Source organism: Carassius gibelio, chromosome B14 (assembly GCF_023724105.1).
Source record: "Carassius gibelio isolate Cgi1373 ecotype wild population from Czech Republic chromosome B14, carGib1.2-hapl.c, whole genome shotgun sequence".
Lineage (NCBI taxonomy): Eukaryota > Metazoa > Chordata > Actinopteri > Cypriniformes > Cyprinidae > Carassius > Carassius gibelio.
Window position 1 is genome coordinate 19,050,893 of NC_068409.1, and position 12,360 is coordinate 19,063,252.

The 12,360-nt window shown below is 39.7% G+C and overlaps 1 protein-coding gene across 1 annotated transcript in view; it reads right to left on the bottom strand.

Annotated features, from left to right (window-relative positions):
- Positions 1 to 10,321, bottom strand: part of LOC127971679 (protocadherin Fat 2-like) — a 43,777-nt gene extending 33,456 nt beyond the window's left edge. The window contains exons 1-4 of the mRNA XM_052574873.1: positions 10,120 to 10,321; positions 3,829 to 7,113; positions 2,632 to 2,943; positions 808 to 866 (exon numbers count right to left, since the gene is read on the bottom strand). Coding sequence (XP_052430833.1) covers positions 808 to 866; positions 2,632 to 2,943; positions 3,829 to 7,084 — 3,627 coding nt within the window. The 5' untranslated portion in view covers positions 7,085 to 7,113; positions 10,120 to 10,321. The remainder of the gene's footprint in view (positions 1 to 807; positions 867 to 2,631; positions 2,944 to 3,828; positions 7,114 to 10,119) is intronic.
- Positions 10,322 to 12,360: the final 2,039 nt, after the last annotated feature.

Below are 12,360 nucleotides of genomic sequence, written 5' to 3' on the forward strand. Positions count from 1 at the left end.
ATTTTGCTTATACATTAAATAAATATGAAAAACAGAGATTTTTAATAACGAATAATACAAAAGTTCAAATATAAAATATTATAACTGCTATATTCTTTATATTTGCATTCACTGTAACCATATCCACAGAATTCATATCCATTTTACTTTCCATTAAACAACTTTTTATAAATAATTTTTGTTAGTTAAAATTAAGGAGAATTTTCATTTCCGTTTCAAATCAAATATAGTTTTTATTATTATCAAGTATTAACCACACTACAAATATGCTTAGTGTACTTCACCCAAATTGAAATGCTGTTACTTTTTATAGGATAAATTTCAAGTGAATGTTAATGCATTTCTTAACCTCACAAACAACAGTGCCATATCACATGATTCAAACTGATCACGATAAGCGAAACAGATAAACCAGTTTGTTGAAAAAAAAAAAGTGATTCGTTTATAAATTGGACAGATCTGGTTCTCTGATTCAACACTGAGTCAATGATTCGGTCACAATGGATCTGAAGTTAAGAGGAGCACACTAGAGGAAATGATTATGAGTGAATCATTATACATTTCACTCAGAACTTGGCTTGGCTTCAGAAAACTTAAAATAAGTCATATGTACATTTATTATGCTTTTTGTCCCTTTGGAGCTTATGGACACTTTGAATTGTTGAGTAGCACAGACGCACCTGAATATTATTCACATGTTCTCCTTTATGTGTAACTTAACCGCAACATGTTCTCAGCAATCAGCCAGAGAAAGGCTCATGCCTGTGGTTCACGACCTAGTAAACAGAAGAACGCAAGTGTACCAACCTCAATGATATGCTCTGCTTTTTGTTCCCGGTCCAGGGGAGCAAGGGTGCTGATCACACCTAAACAAACACACAGGAAGAACAGACAGGTTGATCAATGCCACCACAGCTTCAGATGAATGGCACACCTGTTCGTTCACCCTAGGCTGCCCGTTTAACTTTTTCTTCCCACAGCTTTGTTTTTCAAGCTTTATTTGTTTTGTTCCACTGTTTATACTAGGTCAACCTGTGGTGTACAAGACATGGGAACAATGGTTATTATTTAAGTCTATGTCAGTGAGGATTTAGCCATCGCAGACGTAGACCAAAACACCAAGCTTCCCAGTTGCCAAGAAACTGACAGAAAATGAGCAATGGCTTAAGAGCCACTGAAGTGTTGTGAATTAGTACAAGAGGTTTTCAGACACTTTTATAAACTGGGTGTTAGGGGCTTGGTTAAGTGTGCTCCAAGGGTCAACAGCTGATTTCCAGCTAAGGATGGACAAAATGCACCAGTGACAGTGGTTTAACTCCACTGCAATAAACACTTAAGAGGGTCGTTTAGACAAGGGCTGGCAAGGACCCACAGTGTCTATCAACTTGTGCAGCACTCAAAACAAACCCTGCTGGGCTTTTATGACAGCCTGTATTTAGGCAGGCAATCCTGAAAGTGTGGTTTTGGCATTAATGCCCACCTGTGGAAAGATCGCTTTATTGTGCATGGGACAATAGGCAATTGCATGGATTAAAAACACGTCTTTAGCACTTTCAACATGCAAAAAAAATTGACAAAGCAGGCCTTTTTGTCTCATTTCTCATGTCTTAATCTCCTCTAGAGCAGTTGGCTTTTGATAATGTAAACTCCCAACCTACATAAGAAATATTTGGCTTGCCTACTTACTAGAAAGTGTTCATATTCGATTAATGCTATGTTTTAGTGGTGCTAAGCTGTTAAGGCAGTTAGCTTAGTCATAATGTTCATTCTAGTGATTAGTCATCTAAGTCCGTCCTGTCCTGACATGGAGCGCCAAAAAAACTCTAGTCCCTTTAGCCCTGAGGGAAGCAAGCTAAACCGCACTCATGTGTGATTTGTTGCGGTCTCTGCTGGCTCTTGAGATGTAGCATTGATTATATTACACTTTTATATCCATTTAGCATTCTCCTTGATCCTCCTGGACTCAGGAGGTGCATACAGTGCATACAATATTCATAGAAATCTCTTTTAAAAGTAATGCTTCACACCGGTTGGGTTTTTGACAGAACTTTTCACCTCAAGCTTCCAGCCAAACCGCCAGCACTATAACAATGCAAATGCAAACATGCAAATTTTTTAAACATCTATAAATGAACATTTCAGTGTGGTAGATCCTTCATATAATACAACCCAACCCCCTGTCTTCTTTGTAATCCTTGACTATTAGCTCAGGGTGGGGCATACGAAACAACAAAGAGATGGGACTTAGTGAAGACAAGTGTGAGCTTGCAACGCTGGTTAATGCAGTTTTAATTTTCATATCTAGTGTTCAAAGGCTAGGTCGAGCTGCAAAAAAGGGTCAGAGGTGTTGCGGTTTTTGTGACTCTGTGGGCCTGCTTAACAACTGTCCTCACCCTTAACATAAAATGACACACACTGATCACAGTATTCACAGTAATTAGAGGTCCTATTCATTGAGCCCTTCACAAGGCATACCACACTTACATAAATAATGTGTTTAGACACGTTTTATCAATCCATCAAAGATTGCATGACATGAATCACCAACTTGTGCCATTTCATCATTCTCATAAAAAGCCAAAACTGATAAACAAGTACTTTCTGACGGACCCTTTGAAATATAGCGTTTACCTGTTTTTACGTCAATGGTGAAATACACTCGTTGCGAATCTAGGATCTGGAAAGCAAGCTTCCCCTCAGAGGACTTGTCCATGTCTGTGGCAGATACTTTTAACACAGATTTGTCCTTTGGCAAATTCTCTTGTACTGAGCCAAAGTAGACAGGCTGGGACAGCTCAGGGGGATTGTCATTAATATCCCAAACTTCAATGTAGACCTCGGTCCAGGATACCAGTGGTACAGTGCCCAGATCTTTTGCATAAACTGTCAGCCAGTAGTGTGGCACGGCTTCACGATCCAGAAGGCCTGCGGTCTGAATAACACCTGCAAAATGTAATTGTTTCAGTATCACTAACTGATAGCAACAGCAATACCCTGCACATTTAACAATAAATATGTTCTTCTCTTCATATAATGTTAAACATTCGGTCATACATTATTTTAAGTCTCACTATTAAGTAGTTGATTATTGGCATGCATATTACTAGCATATCAGCTGTTTACTAGTACTTATAAAGCACATATTCATGCCTTATCCTGCATGACCATATTTTAACTCCCTTAACCCTACCCCATACCTAAACTTAAAGGGATAGCTCACCCAAAAATGACAATTCTGTCATTACTTACTCACCCTCATGTCATTCTAAACCCATAACACCTTCATTCATCTTCGGAACACAAATTAAGATATTTTTAATGAAATCCGAGAGCTTTCTGACCCTCCATAAACACCAAAACAACTACCATGTTCTAGGCCCAGAAAGGTAGTAAGTACATCACTGAAATAGCCCATGTGACATCTGTGGTTCAGCCTTAATTTTTATGTCCATGTGACATACGTGATCTCATTCATCAGTGAACCACTGATGTCACATAGACTATTTTAACAATTTCCTTACTTCCTTTTCTTGGCCAGTTCAACCACTTCATCGTACAATGTGCACAAGATCTGCAAAACTCATCCCAGTGATTATGTAATCTTAACGCTAAATGGCTAATATCCTCCAACATGCAGGAAAAAGCTATGTATCATTTTGTCTTTACATATGTATGGAATGCGTAATGACTGATCTGTAAATGTTTGAACATGCATTGGTGATCCTACATTCTTAAGGCAGGTGCTGTAATAGAAAAGGTCAGCAATATCCATGACGTATTTTTCTATCTAGGTAAAGCATGTGAGATGTGTTGTAATCAAAATCATACCTGTTTCTTCATCAATCGTGAAGACGCCAAGCCCTGAGCCATCATGGATGTAATATCTGACTACTCCATCTCGTCCCAGGTCGTTATCTACAGCAGTTAGTGTCAGTACTGAGGTTCCTACTGTAGCATCCTCCATAACGGCTGTGTTATGCACAAACTCGGTGAAGAGGGGCCGGTTCAGGTTTTCGTTTACATCTAACACTTCAACCTCGATGAAACACGAAGATGATAAAGACCGGGGCTTTCCGTGGTCTACAGCTCGAACTGTTAGATTATAAAACTGCTGCTTCTCAAAGTCCAGTTCACGCTCCAGAGTCAAGGACCCTGTGGATGTATCCAGGAAAAAGGTCCCTGCTTCGCTGTTCTTTAGGTTGTAACTTATGAGACCTCCGCTATCCAGATCTAAATCAAAGCTTTCAACCCATAACAGCACTGTGCCTGGAGGAACATCCTCAGGAACTTTGATCCTGTAGATAGTAGGTACAAACTTTGGAGGATTGTCATTGATGTCCTCCAGCACAACCACTAAATCTGTAAATGAGAAAAGCTGTGGGTCCAGTTTGGCTTGATCTCTGGCCTCAATTGTTATGTCGTACCTGCTAAAGGTCTCTCTGTCTAAAGGGCCAGTTACCTTCACCACCCCTGTGACTTCATCAATCTTGAACAAATCGGTAAAGGTTAGCAATGAAAATGTAAATGCCCCATTGTCTTCAGAGTCAAAATCGACTGCACTGACTTTGAATATGCTTTTGTCAACCTCCGTGTTTTCCGGGATGTTCACAACATATCTTGGCTGAGAAAATAACGGAGGATTATCATTTGCATCAAGAACGTTAACGGCAAGAAGCTTCCATGTAGAGGATTGTGGAGATCCCAGGTCAAACACGGTTATGTTTAGAATGTAAAACTCTTTTTGCTCTCTATCCAAAGCACTGATTACCTTCAGTTCACCTGTGTCCATGTCAATAGTAAAACATCCATCCTCATTTCCACTGGAAATTGCATAGACAAGTTTTGCGTTAAAGCCAGAGTCATTGTCAGTGGCATTAAACTGCAACACAGATCTATCAAGAGCAAAGTCTTCCCTGATATCAATCGAGCTTGGTGTGCCTGTGACAAACTTTGGAGAGTGTTGGTTAATTATATGAACGTCTGAGATATACTCTTCTTCTTTGGCGTTGAGAGACGGCTTAAATGACTCAATAAGCTTCTCTGTCAACTGCCTTGTAATTCCAGTCTCCTCGTAATGTATGCTGGCGACTTCGCCCTTGCTTGTGATACGCACTGTCACAGTGTTGGGGTCAGAACTATATTGGCCATCTGTTGCTGTTATTTTAAGTATATATAAAGGATGTTCTGTGCCTTCGTCCATTGAGGGAATTTCCTTATCAAGTTTAATAGAGCCAGAAACAGGGTTAAGTTTAAACAGTCCATCATCATTCCCAGACTCTATCCTGTATATAATGTGCTGTAGCTCATCCAGATCGAGTGCTGACATCTCTGCAATAGTTTCCCCTACAGCAAAGTCTTGGGGTATGGAGGCATTGCATGCCACCCGCTCAAACACTGGAACATTGTCATTGACGTTGGTCATGGTGATGGTTGCGGAGCATTCGCTTACTCTGTTAAAAGGGCTTCCGCTATCAGAGGCCCAGATTCTCAGGTGGTACCATCTCTTCATAAGCTCATAATCGAACTCCTGAGAGGTTGAAATCACACCGGTCAGTGGGTCTATATTGAAAGGAACTGGACTTGTGTTTGCTATAGAGTATGTTACAAAACCATTGTTATCTTTGTCCACATCAATAGCAGAGACAGTCAAGATGCTTGTTCCGATCGGGATGTTTTCAGGCAGAGAAGCCTGGTATGAGGGCAATGTGAACCTGGGGGCATTATCGTTTTCATCAATTATATCCACAACGACACGGGTAAATGCTTCTCCATCATTTACTGTGACATCAAACTCATAGTGAGAGTGCTTTTCAAAGTCAAGAGTCTGAGAAGTCACTATCACACCAGTTTTGCCACTGATTTTGAATTTATAGCTATCTGGGTTTTCTTTGATGCTGTAGGTTATATTTTTGAAACTCAAACCTACAGATACTCGGACTACATGACTTTTGGGAGGAGAAAATTCACTGAGAGTGACGTAATAGAGCTCTTGCTCGAATGCCAAAGGTTTAACTTGAGAAGGAGGAGGTATATGCACAGTTTTTATTGGTGTTAGCAAAGTTGGGTTTCCTCTGTCTTTGGCTTGAAGGGAAATGTTTAGTCCAAATTGGTTTTGCGACCAATCAATCCATTGTGTTGAGACCAGTTGAAAGCCACCATCATGCAACGTTGATGGAATAATCTGAAAGCACTTCAGCGGATCCCCTTCAACTATACTTAAAGATGCCACTTTTTCCTTCTCCTTGGGCTCCGTTTTGATGTTTACACTTATTTTGTCGTCATCCGTCTGTGGAGTCGCTGCAATGGTGGGTGTGACGAGGGTAAAGTTTTCTGTCACATTTTGTACGGCCACAACAACCTTCGCCACATTTCCAAACTTCTGCACACCAGAGATTTTCTTTGTCCTGTCCTCTGCCAGCACAGTCAGCTCATACCTGTCTTGACTGGTGTCAAGCGTCTTGATAAGTGTAACGGTCCCTGTGAACGGATCAACGGCAAAGGGGTGTGATCTAGTGGTGAATGAGTAATAAAATTCTGCGTTGCTGCCAATATCAGCATCTGTTGCGCTCACTCTCACCAGACTCGACTTAATCGGTGTGTCTTCTTTGATTAGAGCATGATAAGAGGCAGGGTAGAAGAGCGGTTTCAGATCATTTGTGTCAAGCACTTGGATCGATACCTTAGTTCTAGCTCGGTTGTCATAGGTGCTTTCGGTAGCCTCGACGGTGAGAGTGTAAATGTCTCGTACCTCTCTGTTTAGCACAGCTGAGTAACTGCTTCGGGTTTTGATTCTCAGAAAGCAGAAATCTCCTATGGTTACCTCCTCGGCTTTAAAAAGGCCATCATCATCACCAGAGACAATCTTGTACTTAACATCCCAGAAGGGATCAGATAGTATGATGCCCATTCGGACCGGGCTCTCCGTATAGGTCCTTGGGGCAGAGTTCTCATAAATGCTGGCATTATATAAATGATGGGTGAACCTCAGCAGAGAGTTGTCTTTAACCAGGCTCCCCTGACATCTGGTTAGCATTCCTAGGACTGCTATGACATTGAGAATTATGGCTGTGTCTGTGAAAGCCATTCTCACTGTGTCAACCTGGACCCGCAGACCTGAAGAGAAGGGGGAAAAAAAAATTAAAAACTGCCAAGTAGACCACAGCATGGTTTTACCATGAACCAATATGCCAAAGTAATATTACAATGACCTTTATCTAACCACATACCGAAACTAAATAGCACAAAACACATACACACATTCATCTCATTGTCTGTTCGACCTTGTGAAAGACCATAGCCAGGTATTTTTTGTCCCGTTTTGACATGCCTTGACAAGCAACATTACATTGTTTAACTGTGAGAAGAACACCAGAACATTTAAACCAGGTGATACATCTTCACATGGTTGAGCCAGTTTTCTTTAACTACAAGTCAACTACAATTAGCATATGAAAACGGGTTTAGTAACTTACGAACTAAACTACATTGGGTTGCTATTCAAATCGGGTACCAAAATTATTTATTTTGGGGACGCCTGATATTGAGCTTCCCTTTCCCTCTTGTTCGACAGCAATTTTAGAGACAAGATTTAACCCAGTATTTAATTTCACACCCAGCTTCTTTATTTTTTAATAAACACAAAAACAATTATGTTAACACTTTAGCATAAGGACCAGTTTTCACTATTAACAAGTGTGTATTAACAAGCCTATTATTGACATATTGGCTGTTTATTAGTACTTATAAAGCACATATTTAGCATGAACATATTCTACATCCCTAATCCTAACCAATGCCTTAAAATTAAAAACTACCCTAACTATTAATAAGCAGAACATTTAGGAGTTTGGGCAAAAGTCAAATTAAATGGTTTGTTAATTGGACCTTAAAATAAATTGTGACCATATATTTTTGCTTTGGAGCCATGAAAATCCGTGTCTTTATTTTATTTTAATTTTTTTTTTTTTTTTTTTGTTAAATTAGCTTGAATTTCAAATGTTTTTACTTAAAAAATATCGTATTGTATTAACCCCCTAAAATGGATTGATATGCCCCTGATTTAACAACAATACACTGTGTGAGACTGTAAAGAATTTAAAAAGCAAGCTGAACTAATTTTATGCTTATTTAAACTATTATTCTCTGTCAGTCTGCTGGTTATTTATGTAGATGTATGATAACAGATCTAACTGCCATAAATCTCTCAAGATGGGGGTGGGGGGGTGGTGTAGCCATATTTCCCAGAACAGGATAGAGGTAGTAACAGAGAATTAATCTGTCCCATACCGGTTAGACTTCAATAAAACCTGCATTTCTGTGTGGGTTTCAGGAACAATACATCTGAACTCTTTTGAAATCTGATGAAATCCAACAGGTAAGAGTTGTGAAATCCCTCAGGGTGAGTCTGTTAGCAGTAGTTAGCAGTAGTGCTGCTCTCACAGATACCTGCCGCCACACGTTCAACCAGGCGGCACACACTCGGATCAGGTTTCACAATCAGTTCTCACTTTGCCAGTTATGTTAGATTTAATGACATTTAAGGATACTGTGAACAGTTCAGCAGTGCTTGGACGTCTTCTAATGGTACTAAATCAAATTTTACATGCAGCAAGTACTAATAACACTCAAGAAAGTCACACCAAAGCAAACTGCAGCATGTGTTTAAAACATGCATACTGTAAGCCACAAGTAAGCCAACAAAGTGTAGTCTTCAACTATTGCACATTCTGCAATTTTTCATACTCTACACGAGTTCTTGTTACTTTCCCTGCACGATCATTGCTTTGTGGTGCATGGATTACTGTAGGATTATACTAGCTCTTGCTGTTGGTTTATTGTTTGCAAAAGTTGTGGCCAGAGCCAAGCATCAACATGCCCAAAGATGCGTCATCTTTTAACAGAAGAGCTAGTTCGGCTGTTAGTACGGATGACGCAGAATTGAACTTCCTCCCAAAAAAAACCTGCTAATTAGATTATGATAAATGCAGTTATCTTTGTTTAAAGCAAAGCAATGATTACAAGCCTTTTCTGTCGTATTCTATCAGAGATAAAAGATTAAATCCTTTTTTTTAAAAAAATACAAATACAAATCTTTACAACATTTTCTTGTGTGAGCTAGTTCCCCATCTGTCACATGGATTCTTAAGTGAGGACCTCACATAAATTTCCTCACATGCACACCTAGTGCCACAGGGAGGCAATTATCTAAATTGCTAGGAGGACTTCAGAGTATAGATAGTTTAGACAAATAGCTTAAACCCAGTTTACTTGGACCTGGACATTTAAGGTGACCACCTTCTTGCTATCGTCAAGCTGTCCACCTTCATCTATAACCACCTTGTACCACAAAATGTTCAGTATGTAAATCAACTCAGTGTTCATTATATAATCTCTTTGAGCACACCACGTTAAAGGCCTTGATGGATGAGATGTGAAATGCTGTGTATTTAGGAAGAAATAATATTGACCGAGATTACCTTAGGCCCCAGTCAAAATGTATTAGAACAGAGGAGAGCTTCTGTCTGTGTTTTAGACGACAAGTCGAACATTTGAATTAACAATAATAATATAAAAAGAATATTCGTATGTGCCTTAACAACTCTTTTTTTTTATAAACACACAGACCTGTGAAATTCACTTGCACAGTCTTTACATTAGTAATTACTAGCACCTTTTTGTTTGTACCAACATTTAAAATACTTTTAATTGTATATAGAACATGAAAAACACTTTATTTTAAAGTCCAATTCATGGATATTACTATCATATTGGCTGTTTATTAGTACTTTATAAAGCACATATTAATGCCTTATTCTGCATGACCAAACTTCTTAAACCTTAACTTAAGTACTACCTTATTAACTATTAATAAACAGAAAATTAGGAGTATATTTAGGCAAAATTTAGTAGTAAGAATTGGACCTTAAAATACAGTGTGATAACACATTTGCTTAACTGCAACATTTCTTAACAACCTGACTGCAGCCCAAAGAAATGCTTACCACAGCAAAATAGTATTATTTATTAAATCCCACAAAGCAAACACACTTTTGGATCAGAAATGCGGCAAAGGAGTTGAGCAAACTGACACCGCATGCCTTTGACAACTCAGAAACTCACCTGAGGTCCTCGACTGCTGCTATGCATAAAACTTTTCAGAAAGTCCTCAAACCTTTGGCATGACAGTATTCCAGCACGGAAATAAATCGAATCGCTTTTCATCCATAATGAACAGCAAAAATCTGCCAGAAAAGCCAGTATTGACGGTTCCAGCTAATTTAGCATGTTCACGAGACTAAAGAGTTGCAAGTCTGTTGAGACACCTCATTCCCTGAGGAATCAGGTTGATCTTCTCCTCCCCAATCCTGATGACATCGTCCCTCCCTCTGAAACCCTCCCCCTGCCCTAAACTCAGCCCAACACCCGTCCACCATCAGCCGGGAACACAGATTGGAGGACCCTTTCTCTCTCTTTGTTTTAGCCTTTGGGCGAGGTAGGTCTCCAAGTTTTACACACAGTCCCGTTCAAAGTAAACACACAGCTCACAGGTTTCATATTGCTGAGTACAGTGCAGAGTCTCTAATGCATTGTGCTAGATGGAGTCACCTCAATGCTTTTGAAGTCTGTGGACAAAATACTGAAACAGACTTAAGAAAATCAGTGGCTGACTAACTCTCAAAATCTAAACATGAAACCGCTCCAACGGATACCAGAAGGCAATTACCTATTATTGGTGTTAGCGCTACTGCTAACAGCCTGAAGCATGTAGTCTTTGTTCGACTGTTATGTAAACAGAGATCACCGTTCACACTCAGGCAGTGTAATGCGTATCATGTTGAGACGCAAGGTGATCAGCATTTCTTTAGCAGATTCCTCAATTAAAAGTTCTCCACAGTCACGGACCGAAACTGTACGTTGGGGTACAACGGCACTTTTTTGGACCAGAGATGATGTAAACAGACCCCACTCTCAGTGCCAAGACCTGCCGTGGAGCGAGAGAGGATGAGCACATGGAGCAGGCACGGCCCACAAATAAGACTCAACAGACGGTGGGCACCGGGCCACCGGCAGCAGGTGGACTTTGCCGAAGTGCATTTTGAGGATGAAGTGAAAAATGTGCAACCCTAAGGGCACGAGAGAAAGCCACATGCATCTATATTTCGAAACGCTGCTTATTTGGACAGTTTTGTGAGTGGATTAAGCATGTACACATCAGTATTTAGTGACATCCTGTCTTTTGCAAGTTTGTGGACTCACATAATTTCACACCATATCGTGATAATGGATCAATCATCACCTGCAAAATGCAAGGAAGGAAATCAAACCCGTTAATCATAGGATCCACAAGGTAAAAGATTCAAAGCCTTTCTTGGCACTGCCTCAGAGCGAAGTGTTCACTATCAATCATTAGAAATAGCAGTTTCATCTGGGTTTGACAGACTTGAGTGACAGCTCTGTTTTATCTGTTGACCATCTCAATGTGTGCTTCTCTGATTCTTCATGACCTCATTTGCCTTGAATTTACATTAACCGTCAGAGGAGTGTGAAGGAGTGAAACAGAGTGTGTCGTTCTGTTCAGCTTCCCTTAAAAGACGCTAAACTTTAATTAAAGTCATTGTACTCTCTCATCATGTGAATATTTCCATTAAGTCATCATCAGTCTTCCAAGACATGGTGTGTTATTTTTTTTAAAGTGATGCTGTACAGTCCCATACCCTCATAAAAGCTGTCACTGGGGCAGTACCTTTTCAAGAGGTACACTTTTGTTCCTTTTAGGTACTAATATGGACTGTTTAGGTACAAAGGTGTGCCTTTTGAAAAGGTACCACCACGGAGACAGCTTTCTGAGAGTGAAGTAATAAGCAAATAAATGGATATTGACAGACACTTAATTGTTTCTTATTTCTTTCTAATGGCTATTTGCAGACTTTGAAATCCTCTGTGATATTTCTCTATGATTATTTATAGACTATATTTATGCAATAATGTTAATAGATGGATGGAATTTTGCACTAATATTAACTATATATATATATATATATATATATATTGTCACACACCTGGACTCATTTAATGTTTTTGCCCCAGTGACCCAGTTTCTGTCTTCCGTGATTAGTTCCCAGGTGTGTCTATTATCTTCCTCATGTGTTCCATGTCCCTGTTAATTTAATGATTCCATCCACCTGTGTTTCCCCAATTATCTGTTGTTCATAAGCCATGTCCCTTCAGTTCTGTTTTGTCGGGTCTTCTCACTTGTGCTCACTTGTGACCACTTGCTACTTACGTGTGTCTACCTCTGTGCTCCATGTTGGATATCCCCTGTGTTGGATATATTAAAAACCTTATTCCGTTTATCCTCGA